Raw genomic sequence first — 20672 nt, forward strand, 5'->3', positions numbered from 1 at the left:
TCCTGGATGTTCACCTGTGCAGTCTGGGGTGTCTTCTGCCTACGGCACATGTAAAAGCAGTTACTGATAATTTGAACCGACACAATGAGGAGTTTAAGTCTGTAACTGCAATGGGCAAAAAAAAAAAGACTTGTTCTGGTTGTTGTCTCTATATATAGAAGAAAAGTAAAATGTAACNTTTTCCCAGAGAGTCGAGGTTTGCTGGAAAAGTTTCATCCTCAAACTTCTTCCCCTCACGGAGCAGAGTTTCCTTGAGCTGCTTAAAGTCTTGGCCTTTCAGTTTCACAGGATTAGAAGGGCTTCCCTCGCCTCCCTGCTCATAGAGCGAGTGAATCATCTTCACACAGGTGGATGTCATGTTGGAGAGCGGCAGCGAAGGCTTCTGTTTTGAGACAAAACTCAACTTAACAAATGGCAAAGGAGTCCAGTACTGTGTATAAACACAGTGTGACGAAAGAAAGATTCCTTCGTCTCGTTTATACACATCGACTGCATACCAGACACGTCAGGCACGAGGCTTGAGTGGGCATGCCTTTATCTTTAATAAAGGTGTTGCATGCCAGATTAAATTCACACACACAAACATTACATAACTATTTTTTTCTTTCTTTACCCCCCCTTGTGGTTTCAAAATATACACTGTAAGCACAGATTGGAATATTTAGATGAACACACATCTGTGGGGAAAAAAGGCTTTTACTTTTAATTGTTACGTGTAATTTATTCCTCCAAAATATGAATGTATAAAAATCACATGAGAATCTGAGGTTTTATTTCATTTTCACTAAAAATTTTCTTTGTTTTTAAACAGTTGCTCTCTTCCACATAAATACATTAAAATAATAAGTAAAAATAACTTTAAAAAGTGTGTCTCTTTGGCATTAAATATTTTGTTTCATTCAATATCCGTATCGTTAAGCCTGTACAGTTATATACCCTTGAAGTAACTTACACGTTGACTCCTCAAGAAGTGGCTTGTTTCCAGTTTTCTTTTCTTTGACATCCTTCAAATCCTAATTACCAAGCGCGCGCGCACACACACGCGCGCGCACACACACGCAAACAGACACATACAAACGTAAATGTAAATGACACCACTGATTAATAATCATTATATAATATATATTATATATAACATTCATGTTGATTTCCGTAAACATTTTTTATGGTTGCAGTACCTGCTTACACTCGCGGTTACAGATACATGCACTGCCTTCTGTCCTGTCCAACAGGTTCTAAGCAATGGAGTGACAGCAGGGACGGCCAATCACATGTACGTTAGCGAGAACCCGGCAGAGCCAATCGGAGAGCAACATTAAGGTTAGAGGCGGGACCCTTTGTGTGCCAAAATCATTGACAACACTGCGGACAGCAGCTGTATTGATAGTAACTACACATTAGTGGCTGGATAGTGGTAGGGACGTGTCCCCACCCCCTTCTGTGGCTGTTCTTTAATGTTAGCTCGCTGCATACGTGAAAATTAACAAGGCCCAGGCTCACTGAAAACCGTGGCTCGTCTCGCAGCACTTTATGTAAACGTAGACACTACGAGCGTTTAACCCTTCGAGGTCTTGAACTGTTTTGGCTGTTTTTGCATACTTCTAGTTTGGTCTTTGTATACCACATAAACACATGTTTACTGTTTGGTAGCTTTTTTCAGCACAACATCACCTATATGATCTGACTACTATTTTTCCCCCAGTTTAACCTACTAAATTAACATTTTGGCCTCAAAAACACGCAAAAAATACAAAATGTATTACTTGTTACAATAAAAACCACAAACATGCTTAACGCAGCATTCTAAAGGTTGAAAATGTAACCATGCCGTAGGTTGCAGATATGAATTTGAAAAAAGTACATTTGATATCAAATCAAACTAAATACAAATATTTGCAAGTATATACAAAGCAGGTGTGGCTTTCTTTGTGTTTATTTATGCCACTCCTGAAAACAGTTTGTGTCCACAATGAGGCAGACAGCCATTCACAGGACTGTGTTCACTTTCGGTTCGTCCGTCACAAACAATGACGGAGATGTTGAAAGAAATGCGACGCCTGCAGCCACTATTTCATGCGCCTATATTTTACACACGTTCTTTTCACGCACATTCATAACATCATATCTCTGTTTTTTGTGGTCTATCGACACGAAACAAAATCTGGGAGAAAGTTTCAAGTCTGCACTTCCGACAGAAGTTGGCGGCATCAAAAAGGTCATATAATTATAACCAGCTGGTGTGACGGCGCACCTCTAAGGGTTAATAGATAGTGTTCAGTTATATTACCGTGTGCTCTACCTGGTGTCTCACTTTCACGTCTTGCTGGCCGAAGTCCGATTGTCGTCCACACGGGCGTGGCCGCCTGTGAGCAGCCTCATCCGGGGTGTGAGGGCTTGTGACGCCTCGTACAGTCTCAAATTTCTTCATATCCTCCCATTAAAGAAGGACAAAGAACGGCTGTCCCTGAAATACGTTGAAACTGACAAAAGTAATAATAAATAAAACATGTAATGAAAATCCTGAAATTGCTTTGGAATTGTGGTCCAACAGAATTATTTAAAAACAACAAACAAACAAACAAACAAACAGACAGACAGACAGACAGACAGACAGACAGACAGACAAACGAAAACAAGCAAACAAGCATGATGCTATCCATAAACCAACAACCCTTTGAGCCAATCACTGCATTCAAGTATTTTCTGTAACTCTCAATCAGACTTCTGCACCTGTTGACAGGTTTTATGATTTTGACCCACTGCTCATCAGCAAAGTGCTCGAATTTTTTTCCCCCAATTCTTTTCAACCACAACTCAAAAGCAATGTCTTATTTCACTAAACTATAATTTATCCTTTTTTAAAAAATATTTATTGTTACTTTTTCAGTTTCTAATTAACTTTGCCTTTTATTTAATGGAAGGATGTGAATACATTTGAGGACGACTGTACGCATCTGTACTAGAACCGTTACGCCTTAATGGTGCATTCGCAAGCACTCGGACATCGGAGTTTCGCTCGTTATTCGTCGCATCCGAACTTTCTCTCTCTCCGGCCACAACCTTTCATATACATATTTTTTTGAATTAGATCGTTGGGAACTGGGATGGCATATTCTAGGGGTGCCATGCCATCCCAGTAGATCTGCCCCTGCTTCTAGGAAAGAAATCTAATTTAGGCAAAGTTTGGCCATTGCCTGCCTTGGTACTAAAGATCAGATTTCCTTGAGTTGCATCTCTTCGACTGAACACATGACACTCTGGTGGGTTGAAGGCCTGTTCAAGTTAATCAGCTTCTGGCTATTGTTGTCCTGTTATAAATATGACTGAACGTCAAGTTTCCAACAGAGTTTCAACAGACATTACTTACTGAGGAGGATTGTGATACAGTAGGAATGAAGTGACAGCCGCATCAGTCCAATTGTTACTCTGAGCAAAGAGGAACGCTCTCAGTGTCTTTTCCTAAATGGATTGAAGCGGGGCCAGTTTATATACAAACCACAATCGAAACTGAGCAGACCATCAGAAAATGAATGTATCAAGCTACGTTCACCCAGAAATAGAAAAATAACTCCAGCACACACACAGAATTTGCTAAACAAAAAGCACACGACTCAAAGTCCTCTCAAAGAAGTCTGCCCAGTAGTGACCCCAGAGCACAAGTGAAATCTCCAAACCACCTCCCAGCTGAAGAAACACTTGGGTTGGGCTAAGTGTTTCCTCAGCTGGGAGGTGAGGAAACACTTGGGTTGGGCTAAGACTCGCTGACATTTCACAGTAGATGGCGGAGAAATCTTTTTTTTTTTTTTTTTTTTTACAGATAAACTCAAGTTTTAGATTTCTGGCAGTAACAGTAAGATGTATGTAAAGAGACCAACAGCAGAGAGAATAATAGAAAAACATGGTGGTGGGATTATTCATGTCTGGGGGTGTTTCGCTGCTCGGGACACCTGCACTGAATCAACCTTATCCTGACTAAGGAGTAGCAGCACTCTGTTTTTTAGAGACATGCTGCATCCTCAGGTTTGCATTTTTGTGGTGACTTATTCATTCTGCAGCAGGATAATGAGCCTAAACACACCTCGAAAGCTTGTTGGATCATTGTCAGATCACACTGGGATAACACCGATTATCAGGTTTTGTACAAACTTGCAGAGTGGCTCGAGTGTCTTAAAAGTAAAGGAGGCCAGAGCAAACACTAAGACATTCTGAACTCTATGTACATTCATTACAGATTAAATTTTTCTCTCAAGTTGTGAGGATGACATTTGTAATCACAGCTTTTGTGTTAAATTTGAAACAAATGCATAAAATGTTGGATCCCTGTATATGCTACTGCAGAGTTCTTGCAACAGCACCTGGTGACTCAGAGGTCAACAAACAGAAACAGAAGGTGCAGGTCCAGGTTTCCAATGACCCCTGTTGAGTTATGACACCGTAGTCTCCTTAAGATGACAGAATAAGTTAGAACTTTGGTGGTCATGTTAAATACCAGAATCTCCAAATGTAGGTCAGTGGAATCTGTTACACCCCCTTTTGTCCATGTTTATATACAGTAAAACATGGATCTGTTGCCATGTTTGAAGTGTGAAATCTGGTGGGTGTTCACAAGTTACAAGCTCTCCACAACTAGGTTGTCATCTCACATAAGATGTCTCCACCATGAATGCCTGCAGGACAACCATCCTGGACCAGCACTTCCATCTTTCTTCAATCACTTGTCAGTATCTACTCACACTGAGTTTGTCACCAACTTAAAAGCCTTCCAACCCTTTATTACACCTCTATTAGCATGATGCAGTCTACCAGAGCAGTGTCAAGCAGCAGCAGAGACAACAGTCCAAGAGACAAGTTAAAAATCTAAATCTTGCTTTAGTGAAGAACTTTGGTGTTCACTATGTGGAAAACTGCTCAAGTTAATTCCACACTCAGACTAAGACAAGTGAGGACAGAGATTAAAGGCAAAGGAAAACCAGTCATGTTGGTTTTCTGTAATTGCACCTGGCCAAAAAAAACCAAAAAAAAAAACAAACCAAAAAAAGGCTTGTTCTATGTTTTGTTTCCAAAGGATTGATTCCCCTTGTCTCTAGGTTTACTCTTAAACATGTGCTTGCATGTGCCATTGTGGAGACTCAAATTACATGACAGGGATCAAGAATCGGTTTTGACAGTTTATTGAAATTAAAAACAATAAATCATTCTGCTTTCTACAGAGTAAAATGTTTAATAAATGTGATCCATCTTCAGGCCAGTGTCCATTAGTTGTCCTGCCACCTGAGAAAGAGATGAAGCTGGATTAAAAACATGTATCGTGTTTATTAGAAAATCTGTAGCCACCACTGAGCACACTGCCTGTGTTTCATCTACAATCACTACTGAACATCAGGAAGCACACTGAGCAGAGAAGATTATCTATAAAAGATTCTTATTCAGAAGGAGTGGATAAAAGTACATGACAAATCCCCCGCAAATTATTTAAGAAGTTTGTTTGCTTAACAGGTCTGTGGTTGATGTTTACAATTACAAGCAGTTTTACTAAATCCTGGTAATACTTTGCTGCGACTCAGTTTCCTCAGCAGGGGTCAAACTACAGCCGTTTTGGGAATTTTTAAATTGAGCAGTGCAGATATTTGCCTGGTCGTTCAGTTTAAATGATATCAACATTGTATCATCATTGGACTTAAATTATATGCACATATCTTACCATATGGAGCTTGGCGGTACACAGACATAGTTGCTGCAACCGCTCATCCAATTCTGAAGGTTAAAAAAAAATAGCATGTTAGTCTAGTAATCATGTCATTCAGAGTACTGTGCAATGTTGCGATTTAATGTTCAGAAAACCGAAAGTCACCACTGAACAATCTGCCGGTAATTCCAGCTTTTTCAGTTTAGGTTTCATCACAACAAATGAATTATATAGTCGTAGTTGCGTATTACAGATTGAAAAAGTACCTGTCAAAGTCACTGGATGCCAAACTTCACGGTCCAGGATCAGACCGGCGACATTACATCTGTAATAACATCAAATAAGTTGGAGAATTAAGAACAGACAGATGTACTTTGAAATTGTGACTTGAGTTTAACTTTAAAGACTCAGAAAAGTGGATTAGAGACTATCGTCAGTTGTCGCATCTGACGGCACTTCCTATTCCAGGTTATCATCATTGATAAAGCTGCTCCAGGATTCACTGACCTCTGGGCAAACACGTTTTCCCAACAAACTCACCGCTGTGCAACAATCAAAGCACTAGACTGACAAATTTTGCTGCCCGACAAATTTAAATTCAATCCATATAATTCAGACTGGACAAACTGGCCCACGTACCAAGTCAGGAACAATTTGATTTAAAAAAAATGATTTGGCTTCTGAGGGTATTGTAGTATATAGACTGGTGGTGTAAAAGGTAGCAGATGACCACAAACTGATGCCTGCAGTGTGTGCATTTCAAATTTCTGCTCATTTCCTGCCTATGTCAGAGTTTAGATGAAAATTTTGACTGCCAAATCTGAAAAAATTTCTGTTTGTTACAACATGCGATATGCTTGTTCAATCAAGAAGTCTGTATTTGTTGGACAAAGGTGAGCTTAGAAAAACTTAAGACTATATGTCAAAAAAAAAAGGCATCTTTAAAAGAACTTACAATTGCCGTCCCAAAGGCCTAGCTGCACTGCAGACGATGAATCACTTCCCCAAAAACCAGCTCAACCTTGAGAAAGCAAAAACAAAGTTCAAAATTGTGAAAATCAAGCCCTGATCCAGTCAACTCCAGACAAAATCTGACTGTCATTTTGAGTTCAGAAAACCAATGATCAACACTGAACAATCTGCCGGTAATTCCAGCTATATCAGTTTAAGTTTCATCACAACAGAAGTAGTCATTTTACCCAGTTTAATGAGAGAATGCAAACTCACCCGCATGAAATCGATAGACTGTCGGCTTGTTTACTTGGGAGCACACACAGCGCTGCATGGCAACTTGAAAGAGAGGGAAAAAGACAACATTAGTCAAGCAACAGAGAAATGTAACTATATTACTTATAAAACCACTTAAGATTCAGAAAATTGGATGAGACATTGTCAGTTGTCGCATCTGACGGCACTTCCTATTCCGCATTTTCATCACTATAAAGCTCACCAAGCACCACATTAATGAAAACATGTTTACTTACCCAGCTTTCAAACATCTGCTCAAAAGAAGAAGCGTTTTCTTTGTCTTCACATTCTTTATGGCAGCTCACACAAGTCTTTTCAGCTGCAGAAGAAAAGAAATATTAGTGATATTGTGTTCAGGTATTTTAACATAAAACTACAGGATTGATAACTAAAACACCACTGAGCAATGATCCACTGGTAATTTAACAGTTTGTTTCAGAATTTATCACTAAATTTTATGGCTTCAGCAAATTTAACTCTGGTAAGAGTGCCTTAAAAAACCAACCTCAGTCCTGTATTTTCATCCTTCTGAGCTGGCCTGTCCTGATGAGCCTTAAAAAGAAAATAAGACAGTTAACATCCATTGAAGGTGCATCAAGGTTCCACATCCAGAATCAATTCCAGCTTAGGGGCTCAGAGCAGTGATAAAGAAACATCGTCAGTTATCGCATCAGACGGCACTTCCTATTCACAGGTTTCATCACAGACACAATTGCATTAATACAGATAGTGGGGTTCATTTCACTTTCACTCACCTCCTGGCAATAAGAGGAGATCCCATGATCACTTGATTTGGACATTTGTTAAACTTGTGCTGCCCACCTGAAGGGAACAAAAGAGTAAAAGTTAAAGAAAGAAAGACAGACATAGGTCAACATGCTGCCTCATACTATAGTCAGAAATAGTGACAACTTTAAGCAGGAATCTATGAGTGAACTGGGTTAAAACGTCATTTCTCATTATCATTTGGGTTACACGTTAATGCCACATTCATTCTAAAATGGGATAATCAAATCAATTATACATTCCAATATATTTTAAGAAGGCCACAACACGCATTGGAAACGTTCTACTGTAAGATTAGCAATGACATTTAAGTCCTTTTAGGGACACCAACATAACCTTGTTTAGTAAGGCACGTGTCTTCAGACTTTTGCAGGAAAAACACTTTATATAAAACAGAAATTTGCAGCAAAACACAAACTTATAGCAAAGTGAGACAAATAAGGCACCAAATCTCCCTTTAGGTTTCACTCGACATCTTCCTGTTCTCTCCACGTGGCTGCCAGAGGCCTACCACCTATCTACTAACTACAGCTAAAACACATTACAATTGAACTAAACACAGTAAACTCGTAGCTTAACTTACGTGTGTTATTTGAACGGTTAGTAGTGTGGTCTGGTAATTATTGAATTCTGCTAACAGCTTCAATAAAAACTGCCACACTCCAACTCAACCGAGAGGAACGGCAGACGAAGTGAAAAGGATCAGGAACGCGGTCGGAAACGCTTTTAAAGCCCGACCGTCGCAGACGTTCTACGTCACTATTTCTTCACTATTAATGGCGCGTTACATCGACGTGTGAGGCGCTCAGTCGCCGCCTGCTGACCCGGAGTGTTTAAGATTCTAAATGTGTGCACTAAGTATTTAGAGTTTAATTGCTTTAAAAACAAACAAACAAACAAACAAACAAAAAAACATTAACTGACATTTGGATTTGAAAGAGACACAGAAACAATAATTGGACACAGGACTTCAGCTAAATCTATACAATGACTATATTTTAAAAGGAAACATTGCGTTTTTAAATCCATTACAAATGTTTGGCTGCTTGACTTCAACAAACAACTAATAAAAAAAAAAAAGAAAAGAATAAATGTCATTTAAAACACACATCTAAAACATTGGCCAACAGTGCTTTCCAATAAAATTTTCTTTAAAGATGGACTTTCAATAACTGACATTTTAATGATAACACTTGAAGTCCAACTTTGACTTCTGAACTTTTTCTTGCTGCTCATATTTTGGTTGTGTTTTATTTAATTTTTTTCTTCCTTGTGTATGCCTTCAGTTGTTCATTTTTGTTAGTATGTTCTGCAGTTCATACTTTTACTTAATATTTTATTGCATGAGCTATTGAAAGTTCATTAAAATGACAGAAAGACACAAAAGTAATGATGTAGTTTTCACCTTCTATTTATCCTCCTGAAGCAAGCAAGTTTATTTATATTGCACCCTATCATACAAAGAGGGTTTGAAATTGTTGCACAGGGAAATGTACAACAAACAAAAAACAAAAAAGAAATAATGTTAAAAAAAAAAAAATGCAGTAAAACTTGATTAAATCAAATGAATTAAAAACAGCACAGAATAAAATAAAATGCAGATTTATAGAATAAAATGAAACTGACTGACTACAACAGCTCTAAAAACAACAAAAGATGAGCCAACTGTACATGGCAATAAAATATTAAATGTAATTTTATCTAATTTAAACAATACATTCAGTGAAAAAAAAGAAATTTAAAAAATCATTTAGCTATATAAATATATAGCTATAAGTCAGTGAGTCAGAGCAGCCTGTGGCCTGAGGATGGTGCTGCTGGACAGGAAACGGACTGGTTCTCTTTAATTTGAGAGACTATTAATTGCCAGTTTGTGTGTCTGCTGTCTGTGCGGAGCAAAGACTGAGGAGACTGACTTCTTTGCTGTGAGCCTCATTTTGTTCTGGATTTGTTTCTTTGGCAAACTTTGGATATCACATCTTCAGACCCACTTCTTTCTCCTGCTTCAGGTAAAGTTGTTAAACTTCCTCAAACTCTATTGCATTTAGACCCCATTTTGTTTCAGACAAACAAACATTTTTTCTCCTCTACGGATGTTCCATCCTCTATTTGCCAGCACACTCCTCACATCACACCATCCATAATCTTTGACCTACAAACTGGCCAGTATGAAATGCAACTTTTTAGCTTGAAAATACATTTATTTTATCTAACCTGACAGATTCCACTGAATAGTGGTCGACATTCTGCAAGACTGTTTAGTGGTTAGTGAGGACATTATCCAAACCTGGAGGATAAGCTTCCTGTCTCAATATGTCTGTCTGCCATTGACGTTTTTAGGACAAATCTCAAGATTTACACGTTTTAAATGACTTTTGGTTGCTCTTATTGGCTTTAATATTTTGTACTCTGTATTTATTTCATTTTGAAATGTGATCTTACAGTTGTTGTCCTATTTTTTCTTGTTTTTCACACTTCGTAATTACTTTACAAATGAATTTTGCAAGTCTTTATCCTGTCTTACTTTCTGCGCATGTTTATGTGCACAGCATTTGGTCAACTCAGGGCGCTTTGAAATATGCTGCATAAATAAACTTGATTTGATTTGATTACAGAGAACATTTTCTGACTAACTGTATTCTCTGCTTGTACTAAAACTAACATTCTTCCCTTTTGGACATTTGTTCTATTTCAGGCAGGCGTGGAAGACATTAACTGTGTCTTTCACTACTGTTGTGGGATGAGTGTTGAGAGAAAAAAAACAACAAAAAAACAAAACAGAAGAAGGTGTGTGACATCGTGAGCTGAATGAAAAGAGTGTTTGTTGTGGTGCAGTGAAGGTGTTTTTCTGTGTATGTGTGTTTTCACTGATCAACTGCAGCAGAATGTTGCCACCTGTGAAGAAAGACCGAGTCATTTCTCAGCTTCCAAGGGTTAGTACACACACACACACACACACACACACACACACTGTAATGCAGTTACAACTAACAGAATTAGTATTGATGATGAGGTTACTTAGTCTCAGTCCGACAAGTGGACAGTTTCTAATTTGCAAAATGCCTCAGTGAGCTGAAAAACCTTTACCCCAAATAAAAACTGCATTCTGCATTTTTAATAACACTGGTTTATTTGTTAGGTAAAAAAAGTATATTTTTTCTGACTGCTTCTTCTTGCAATTTTCTTCCCAGTGTTTTAGTCCAAATGCAGCGCTGCACACTAAAGACGGCTTCCACCCACAGGTGAAGGCTGTGTGCCAGTTTCAGAGGACAGCCACAGTCAGGTAAGATCACATGACGGTTTGCTACCACACACTCTGGTACACTGTGTGTGTGTTTAGAGGAAATGAATTTGTACTGGTTGGATCCTCTAAGTCACACTATGTCCACTATGTCAGCTGATAACCATTTATCATACTCACCACATCTGAAGGCATTAACATGGTAATATATATTAATATGTGAGTCGTCATGCTTTAAAAAGTCATACGACAACGATCTAATCCGACACCTCTGTCTGGCTATTAAAAATGTCCACAAACACAGTAATATTCCAGCAACAGGGGAGACAAAAAGTACAGTAAAACAATGGAAAATAACCATCTCATCAAAAACTGTAATTTTACATTATGAAAATATAATTTCTTCTTCTTATTATTATTTCAGTAATGTTTAGTAAAATACATTTACATGTCTGAAGACAATGTAATTACCAATGATGTTATAATACATATAATAAGGCTTAGCACTGCAAAAAAAAAAAGTCATCATTAGTTGTGTTTTAATGTCTACTTTTATTTATTTTTTGGCAGAAAAACTCAAGTAGTGGTAATTAGTAATTCAGGTTTCATTTGAATTGCTGTCTGAGTGTTTGAATTGAGTTTCTACATGTAACTTTTCATTGTTAAACAGACGGTCAATTTAAGAGTGCCAACCAATACAATTAATGAATTTCCTTCTCTTTCTTGTGTTTTTTTTAAATTACAAGACTGCAGTTATTAAACATTTATGACTGCGACTGGAATAGAGTCACAGGGTTTATACATGTAACTTGTATATCTCATAGATCTTTTGGTTTTTTGATGGTAATTTACATTAAACCTGCTAATTCCTAGCCTATTCTTGTAACTTCATTGATATTTTCATGTACTCAAAAAATGTGGAAAAAATCTGTAAAATAGAAAGGAAAAAGTCAGTAAAATGACAGATTTTCTTTTAGAGTGTAGGAAAAGCCTGGATGTCTCTGATGTCTCTACTGCACCAGCAATTAACGCTGTTTATTTCCATCTAAGCTTTATCTACTGCAACATGCCCTCTGTGAAAAAGGCTTAAATCACTGGGGACTGCAGTGACTGCTACTTAGACAGGAGTTATTTCTGCATTTGTTAGAAACTAAATTTAGAGGGGGATTGATTTAATTTGTTGCGCTGGTGAGCAGCAGCACATTGAACACGGTGTTGACTCAGTATCACGAAGGAACATAAAACACAGTATTAGAGCAGCTCACAGACGTGTTTTAATCATTATGTATCACATATAATCATTAATGGACCACAACAGAGTCAGAGAGGAATATACAATATCAGGCTTGAGCTACAGATCACTGTTCATTTTACTGTTTTCAAGGCATTTGTTCGCAACAAGAAAAATCTAGAACATTATCACACATGTAGATTCTGACTTTTCAAAGATTATCTATGTGTTTTAGGCACATTAAAATAATAGCTTTGACATATCCCCCTCCCCCAATTAGTGCATTCAATCCTTAGTTCCACACAAAATAGTTTAATAAATATATGTTATTAACATTGCTCAATTAAAAATGGAGCAAAACTGAGTGCAAAAAGAACAATTTAAGGTCTTAAGACCTTGTGTCCACGTACATGGACATCACATTTTGGGTTATATTACCATAGTATTTAATTTTTAATATATATTTTTATATTTATTATTTTATTATTATTTTAATATTGTTATTTATATATATTTTTTTATTTTTTAAAATTTATTTATTTTAATTTATTTATTTTTTCCTGCAATGCAAGCAAGAGCTCGGGTCTTAAGAGGTTAAAGGATTAACGTAAAAAGGCCAAATAAGCAGCTGAACTGTGTTGTGCTTTTCTATGACATAATGAAATGCCAAAACTCATCAGTAGCTGTTAATCATTCGTTTACAAAGCTTAAGTGCCTCAACAATACTAACTTTTCTGTAATTTAATCATGAGAATGGCTGCTTCATTCGCAGTCAGTCACCTCAATGAGAATATAAAAGCTTAAGGAGGCTCATGAGAAGAAACTTAAGGGAGTCAATTAACTACTTTCTGTGTTTTCTGCATGTAATCCATGTTGTTGTGTATTTTCTTCTTGTTGTGTGGAGTCATGGGTAACGGCTGACAGTATCTGCTTTCTGTTCACAGCTTTAATATCGCCAAAGTCATTGTAGTGGGTGATGTTGCTGTTGGGAAAACATGTCTTATCAGCAGGTAAGAAGCCGTCATGATAAATTAGATTAAAGCTGCAGTAGGTAGAAATCTGGAAAAGCCAGGAAAAAAAAAAAAGTCAGAATTTGAAGATACAGCTCTCCAACGCTCCTCCAACCAGATATGCACAGACATACAGCATACATGTGCTTCAAAGGTGCTAAAAATAGTCAAGTTAAAAGGAAACACTGACATTTGGCTTCACAGAGCTGGACTCTTCAGAGGTAGAGTCTGTTTAACCTATTCAGCCTCCACTGCCTTTGATGCTTTTATTATTGACTGCTGCCACACCTGATGTGGTCTGAAAAGATCTGTGACTGGCTCCTATAACAGGCTGCATCTTGTAAGACTACTTAAATTGCTTACTCCAGATTTAACAGAGTAAACTGTATTTGTGACATGTTGGGTTTATTTCAAGTTTTATTCCACAAAACATGATTGAACCTAAGTTGAATTACGAGTTGAGGTTGCAGAGCTAAAACGTATTTTCTTCTAACAAAATCATTACATAAACCAATAGCAGATAGTAGTTTTAGATTCCCTAAGTGAGATCAAATCTTTTTAAATTTCACATTTTTGGAGGCAGCACGACAAACCTTCCTGCTACAACAATACCAGATTTTCAGTCAAATATATGAAATGACCAATAACGTTCCCAAAGCCCAACATTTTGAAATACAGTGCTTAAAAACATCTGACAGTGTATTAACTTTAGTCATAGACTGAAACACATGCAGTCCACAGAGCTGAGACTCATGTTCAGAGTAGCAATGAAGGATAATAAATGACCGACAGGAGGAAAGTGGAGCCAGTTTTACTCTCAGTAAACCTGACGTGCCATCCGGGGTGAAAGCTCTGATGATAATACAATTTTCATGCTACTAAAATTCTGTTTTTATTTAATTAAGTACTCATTTATTAGTTACTGATAAAAAAAATTATTAGATTTTCTTTGAAAGAGAATTAAAAGCTTACAAAAAAACAAAACATTATTTGTTGCAGCTCTGAAATCGTTTCTTCCTGTCTTCATGGCATCTTTCCTTCTGTAAGGTTCTGCAGGGGTGCGTTTGATAAGAACTACAAAGCGACCATCGGGGTGGATTTTGAGATGGAGCGTTTCGAGGTGCTTGGCGTTCCCTTCAGTTTACAGCTGTAAGTATTTGACTAAAACGCGGAGAAATGCCGTGTTTATAGACTTACTGTGTTAACTGACCATATGGATAAGAAGGTCGACACAGTCTGCTGAATGTGAACCATCCTACATCTGAAAACACACACGATGAAGTGAAAACTGTGTTTAAATGAAATCTCATGATTAGATGTTTGTGTGGCTGAACATCCTCCACATAATCTGATTTCATGATGCTCAGACTGTTGAGTAGGACTTCAAATGCAAGTTTTTCCTTTTTTTATGTTGCCTCTAAATGTGCATATACATTTACTGTACTGTTTTTGTTACATCTTGTCTGTAAAATCAAAGTCTTGTTCAAATAAAGCTGGTAATTATGCATCTTAGCTTGCTAATCTCTTTCAGGTGGGACACGGCAGGTCAGGAGAGGTTCAAGTGCATCGCTTCCACCTACTACAGAGGAGCACAAGGTGAGTTTAGCTCGACCTCCACAGTGTATCATGATTAAAGCTGTGCATCTTCTGTTTTCTTCTTCTGTTCAAACTCTTTTTATGTTTCTTCAGCCATAATAGTCGTGTTTGACCTCAGCAGTGCAAGCTCTTTAACACATGCCAGGTAAAGAATATCTCATTATTCTGTGATAATTGTATCATTAAAATGCCGTTAATGGGGCTTTAAATCTGTCTATGTGTGAGTGCAGGCAGTGGCTGGAGGATGCAATGAAGGAAAATGATCCATCCAGTGTGTTGCTGTTCCTGGTTGGTACCAAGAAGGACCTCAGCGTGGGTGAAGTTTATGACAAATGACTTAAAATGCAAACTGAGCTGAATTATTTAGTCAATGAATTGATTAGTTGATGGACAGAAAATTAACCAGCAATTATTTTGAGGTAAAATTTTGTTTGTTGATTCAGATGCAACCACTGTAAAATAGAAAGAAAAACAAAACAAAAACAACCTGTGACCACCTTGAATGAATGAATGATTTTTATTTACATATTCTAGACAGACAGATAGATAGATGTTGATAATTCAAATTTCTAAATGAATGATAAATAATTCCTCCAGGGCTATAATATTTGGGATTTCTCGATCTCGAAATGCAAATAAATACAATACAATATGTTTTCTATTAGATATGCTGTTTTTGTCCAAGCAAATGTCCAAAATCCCTCCAAAAATCAGTTTGCAATCATAGAAAAAAGCAGCGATAAACAGTAATTTCTCACATGTAAGAACTTGGAACAATCAAATGTTCTGCGGTCGGGACCCAATTATTAAAATAGTTGCTAATGAGTATTGTACTGATTGACCTAAGTGATTAATCAGTGAGTATTTGCAACTATGAGCATTTTACTTTTAGGTTAGGGCCAGACAGATTCTGTAGAAGCGACTTCCCAGATACCCTCATCTCTCTCTGTCTGTATTTCACCCTCAGTCTCCTGATCAGCTGTCTCAGGTCGAGCAGGAAGCCATCAGACTCTCTGAGGAAATCAAAGCAGAGTACTGGGCCGTGTCTGCAAAGTCAGGTGGGAGATAAACACACACAGTCATCAACAAGACATGCTTTTCTTTTTTTATTCTTAATCCCTTGTTTGGCTCACTAAACTGTGCTCTCTGTCTCTTGTTTGTTCCAGGAGATGGTGTCAGGGAGTTCTTCTTCCGTGTGGCTTCTTTAACTTTTGAGGCCAACGTTTTGTCTGAGCTCGAGAAAAGTGGGTCGAGGCACGTCGGTGACATAATCAGTGAGTCAGTTCACTTTCAGGGCGGTCTGACCACCTTTTCTTTCTTTTACTCTCTAAAGTTGAAGATGCCTTGTTTTTTGTGGAGACAAACACAAGTTATGTTTGCATTTGCATCAAATGTGAAATGCCTCCTTTCCTCATAACATTTCCAAACCGATTTGAGTTCTTTTTTTTTCTCTTCTTAATGCCATGAACTGTCAGTGGAGCAGCGTGACACCAGCTAGAGGAATGTGTATCCAATCACATGTTTCCTCATGTGCACGCTTGCATGTGTGCAACACTACCATAGTACTATGAGCGGTGAAAAACTCCTCAGGGCACATAAAGCAAAGTCCAATGTGACCCTTTGTCATATTTAATAGAATGTGAGCAGATTAATCAAAAAGTGATTTATCTTCCCAGACGCTTTGATTTGACAGATTTATAGAAGCCTGAAAAATTTAATTTCCTCTGAGGTCATTTTTAAACCCATGCAAACTCATCTCTGTAGCAAAGTTACATACTTAGAAGTATTTTCCCTGAAAATGAACCCTTCCTGTCTTAAATCGATTCAGAAGTAACTCTACATGGTTGCTTCCTCTAAAATGTGCAGATCCGTGAAGTCCCCATGTCTCCTTGTTTGCTGCAGCTGAGCAGCTGCTTTATGCAACACAATACTAAGTTGCAATTTTAGAGCAATTCCTCCATACATGTTCGAAATGGAAACCAATTCTGAGGTGGAACAAACATACAGAAAGCCCTAACTTGCAAGTTAGCAGGATTAGTTTCTTAGATTTGTTGCGTATGGAACCCTAAAAGTCTGAATCAGTGTTTTTGAGGCTGTAATCTGAACACAGCAGTACCCAACGATGGTTTTGATTGCTATTTTTGTGCATGATATGTCTTCTAGCACATAAAAACAAAACCATATGGACGTGTTAACAAGATAAAAACTTGATTTTCACTGGAGGGGGTATGAAGTATGAAGTGTGTCAGAACAGTTCCAGGACTGGTGTCACAAAAGATATATTTCAAACCCAAACTACGAGTTTTCCCCTTCAGACAATCAACCGGCATGTCTATGAAGAGGTCCTGTGGCGTTTGCTTCATTCAGTGCGCGAGAAGAGGCGAGAGTTGTGGCAGGACAAGTCACGGCTGCTTCACCATGACAACGCGCCTGCTCACAATGCCCTGAGCATCCGAGGAAGACTTACTCTTCTGCTTTTCTTTACTTATCGGAAAGATCACTGTCGCCAAATGTGTGACCACAATCTCTAACCTTATTTACTGTTGTCTTTCACATAGCTCCAGATGTTTCTTTAATCATGGTTCCTAATAAAACATTGCTAGCTGAGCAGCCTCTGTGACTGAATCTATCTGTGCCCCAACAAAGAAACTTCTTTCAAAGTCATTTAGTTCTTTTCCTTCTGACATTTTGAGACAAATTCAGAATCAACTGGGCTAGCTCGACATTTTTATAGAGACCACAGAGCTCGATTTTAAGCTAATCACTTAACTGTTCCTGTTCGGAAGGTTTTGACGTAGATTTTTCACTGTTTGTATGTAACCTAGATGTTCACTGTGAAGAAGAAACATGCGTCCCTGTACAGCTGTGTGACTCATTTATGTCTTAGTGTCAGAAGTTTTCCTTCCGTACCGTTTATAGGATCAGTTCATTGTTGGTGTTGGTCTTTTCATTGAATTTGCTGACAATATGAAAAATGCTCACACTAGTCGCCTCACAACCAAAACCTTTTCTTTTTTATTTTATGCTGCACACAGGAATCACAGACAACACAGACGCCCACCGCAGACGCAAGAGGACCCCACAGTGCTGCTGAGACAGCCTGGATATACTGTACCGACTACACAGCAACACAAAATGGCTCAACAGGAAAATTCTACTGAAGAATAGACTCAGCGGCTCGGTGTGGATGTCGCAAAAAAAAAACCCTAAAAAGCAACGTAAACAATGTTGTATTTGCAGTGTTCTCAAATGACCCGAGAAGAAATTAGTAATAATCCAAGCTGACATAATGAATTCTAAGTTGAGTCTGTAAACAAATCTGTCAGCAGAATGACTCAAATGGTGTCATCTCAGGAATGTCTCCTGCTGACAAATAAGGTGATTGTGATTTGCTTGGTTAAATGAACATTTATCAAAGGGTGATTATTCTCCAGTGTGTTTTTTCTTAAACTCCTCTTGCCTTTAAACACATGTCCGTCTGTCTGAAGCAACATTTTTCTGCTGTCATGGATTAAATGTCAGTACCAGAAATACTGCATTTTTTTCGTTTTCTTCTCTGCCCTCCGGTCATGTGGCTCTGTGCTGCTAATTTGATGCATACGCCGGCTCCAATGACTGCAGTCATACCGATAGCGCATCTCTCTGCTCTGACACAAGGGTTCTCATGATCTTGAAAATGGAGGGATTGTTCACAGGGCTGGAAACCAGCAGAGAGTTGCTTCCGTGGCCAATTCATTTCCTCAGCATGTCAGACTGGATGAAGAAGTTTGTGTCTTTAAAAGCCTGCATATGTGCTGTCTTAATTTGTATTAAAAACGGATATGCAGTCTTTTCCTTTTGCACACTTTGTGTTGACGCATTCATTTGTAAATTAAGAAAATTGACATTTTTACCCATTAATCTACATGCAATAACCCAAAATAACAAAATGTAAATATATTTTCAGGAATTTTTACAAGTTGACTAAAAATTTGAAACTGAAAGCTTTCATTTAGTGTTTAGAGCTTTAAGTGAATGCTTTTAGAAGCCCCTTGTGCCATCATTACAGCTTCAGGTCTTCTTTCTCGACAATCTTGGCAGTTTATCTCATTCTTCCAGCGGATTCTCTAAAATGCTATTAGACTGGATGGGATGCAGCTCTAAGCTGCCATCTTTTGACCTTTTCACAGAGGTTCTGTGGACTTTAAGTCTGGGCTTTAGCTGTTTCACTGAAAGACAGTCTGAGATTTGTCCTGAAGTCATTCCTGTGTCTTGACAGTTTGTTTTGGTTTACAGTGGGCTGAAAGCTGAATTTGTGTGGCACCCTGATGTCACTGATTTTCTTTAAGGACTGTCTGTTTTTGGCTGCATTCATCCTTCCCTCAGTTCTGGCCTTTCTCCGTGATCACAATGCCGAGAGGCATCCCCCTGGCATGATGCTGCCACCACCATGCTTCACTGTAGAGGTAGTGTTAGCAAGTGATAAACAATTCCTGGTGTTCACTTGGAATAGTGTTTGGAGTTGGGCAAAAACAGCTCAGATTTTGACTCATTGTACTCTCAGAGTCCTAAACACTGTTTGACAAACTTCATGGAAGCTTTCATGCCCTTCGGAGGGGCGTCCACCTTGCCACACTGCCATAGATAGATAGATAGATAGATAGATAGATAGATAGATAATTCATCGCCTTGGGGAAATTCAAGGTATGCAATAGCTCACACATGTTACATACAGATCGATAAGAAACAACGTACAAAAAAGCATTCACCAGCATGCTGTTTGAAGAAACAGAAATAAGGTGTTTAAAATGCTAGTATTTACAGAAATGTGAAAAAATCTGTTGACATCTCTTGTCCAGAGATTCACTTGCTCAGTTACTGAGATTGTTCATACAGTTTGTTCTAGGAATGGTCCTTGAGCCTTCAAACTTTGGCTGTTTCACACTTGTTGAAGTCAGTGTGTTCCTTCGACATACTTTGATCTATGCTCCACCACAACTGTATCATGATGCTCTACTGAGTGCTTGTCCTGACATGCAGTGTAAAATGTGGACTCAAAGACACACAAAAGTGGGCATTTCTAAACTACAATAAACAAAAATAAGAACTGCAGCGTCAACATCTTTCCTTTGTCATCTGTGACATTGTGCTCATTTGCATTAAGTTGCCTTTTAAGGTGACCTTTTAAAGTCACTGCTCAAGGGAGTGTCAGTGCACTGGTCACACTGTCTGATCGCTGTCCTCTGAAGCCACACCTGGCTACGCTGCACATTAACTCAGTGGTGGAGAATTTGTTACCAGTTGAACAGCTCAAAAGCTTTTTGTACACAATTGGTTAAACGTAAGCCTTTTGCTAAGCAGAACAATAGAAATAAGATTTTTAGCTTTTCTGCAAGTCAGAAAGGAAAACCAGTTGCATGCTTCACTTATATTTTTGTTTAGTGTTTATCCAATTCAGTCTAATCAAGTTCCAGACACACCACAAGGATGATCAAAGCATCCAACCACAACCTGGAGCCGGTTTTGTAAATCAAAATTTAAGTTTTTGATTTTGATAAATTGGCAAAAATATCTAAAGGCATATGTCTGCTTTGCCACTATGGTTTACTGAGGGTGAGTTGATGGGGAAAACAAGATTCTTTTTTATATTTCATCAGTAAAAAATTAACTACAAGACTATAAAGTGTGCAAATAGCAAAGGACCTGACTATTTCCTGAAATGATGGTTAGTACGGCTCAGACTATAAAATGTGAATAAACTGGTTCAATCACGGCACAGTCTGCTCCCCCTGTTGAAATATAAAGACTAGATGGTGTAAAAATAGGAAATTCTTCACATTCTGTTCCAAGCTAATCACATTTCAATCACAAAGATAATCAGGAATGCAAACCCAA

The 20672-nt window shown here is 38.1% G+C and overlaps 1 protein-coding gene and 2 long non-coding RNA genes across 4 annotated transcripts; 1 reads left to right on the forward strand and 2 right to left on the reverse strand.

The window, feature by feature from the left end:
• Positions 1 to 293: 293 nt before the first annotated feature.
• LOC103373387 (uncharacterized) lies at positions 294 to 2373 on the reverse strand. 2 transcript variants are annotated; one of them, XR_521059.1, is made up of 3 exons: positions 2300 to 2373; positions 953 to 1013; positions 294 to 382 (listed from the first exon to the last, which is right to left on the reverse strand). It is a non-coding gene; the product is annotated as an uncharacterized LOC103373387 (long non-coding RNA). The 2 variants fall into 2 exon arrangements; XR_521058.1 differs by having other exon boundaries at positions 2288 to 2367.
• Positions 2374 to 5155: 2782 nt separating this feature from the next.
• On the reverse strand, positions 5156 to 8419 carry LOC103373388 (uncharacterized). Its single transcript, XR_521060.1, has 9 exons — positions 8304 to 8419; positions 7690 to 7756; positions 7440 to 7486; positions 7171 to 7253; positions 6914 to 6976; positions 6642 to 6707; positions 5953 to 6011; positions 5702 to 5754; positions 5156 to 5271 (listed from the first exon to the last, which is right to left on the reverse strand). It is a non-coding gene; the product is annotated as an uncharacterized LOC103373388 (long non-coding RNA).
• A 1223-nt stretch (positions 8420 to 9642) lies between these two features.
• On the forward strand, positions 9643 to 18329 carry LOC103373389 (ras-related protein Rab-34-like). The gene is made up of 11 exons (XM_008303261.1): positions 9643 to 9729; positions 10416 to 10653; positions 10912 to 11003; positions 13137 to 13202; positions 14250 to 14351; positions 14734 to 14798; positions 14892 to 14943; positions 15029 to 15110; positions 15766 to 15856; positions 15965 to 16072; positions 17834 to 18329. The coding sequence occupies exons 2-11, from the start codon at positions 10606 to 10608 to the stop codon at positions 17890 to 17892; spliced, it is 765 nt and encodes a 254-aa protein (XP_008301483.1). The 5' UTR covers positions 9643 to 9729; positions 10416 to 10605; the 3' UTR covers positions 17893 to 18329.
• The last annotated feature ends 2343 nt before the right edge of the window (positions 18330 to 20672 follow it).

The sequence above is a fragment of the Stegastes partitus genome, unplaced genomic scaffold, assembly GCF_000690725.1.
Source record: "Stegastes partitus isolate 25-593 unplaced genomic scaffold, Stegastes_partitus-1.0.2 Scaffold1967, whole genome shotgun sequence".
NCBI lineage: Eukaryota > Metazoa > Chordata > Actinopteri > Pomacentridae > Stegastes > Stegastes partitus.

Coding starts and splice junctions, on each gene's coding strand:
- LOC103373389 (XM_008303261.1), top strand. CDS start 10,606: ATGTTGCCACCTGTGAAGAAAGACCGAGTCATTTCTCAGCTTCCAAGG. Junction 11,004..13,136: donor CAGAGGACAGCCACAGTCAG/GTAAGATCACAT, acceptor TTCTGTTCACAG/CTTTAATATCGCCAAAGTCA. Junction 14,352..14,733: donor GTTCCCTTCAGTTTACAGCT/GTAAGTATTTGA, acceptor AATCTCTTTCAG/GTGGGACACGGCAGGTCAGG.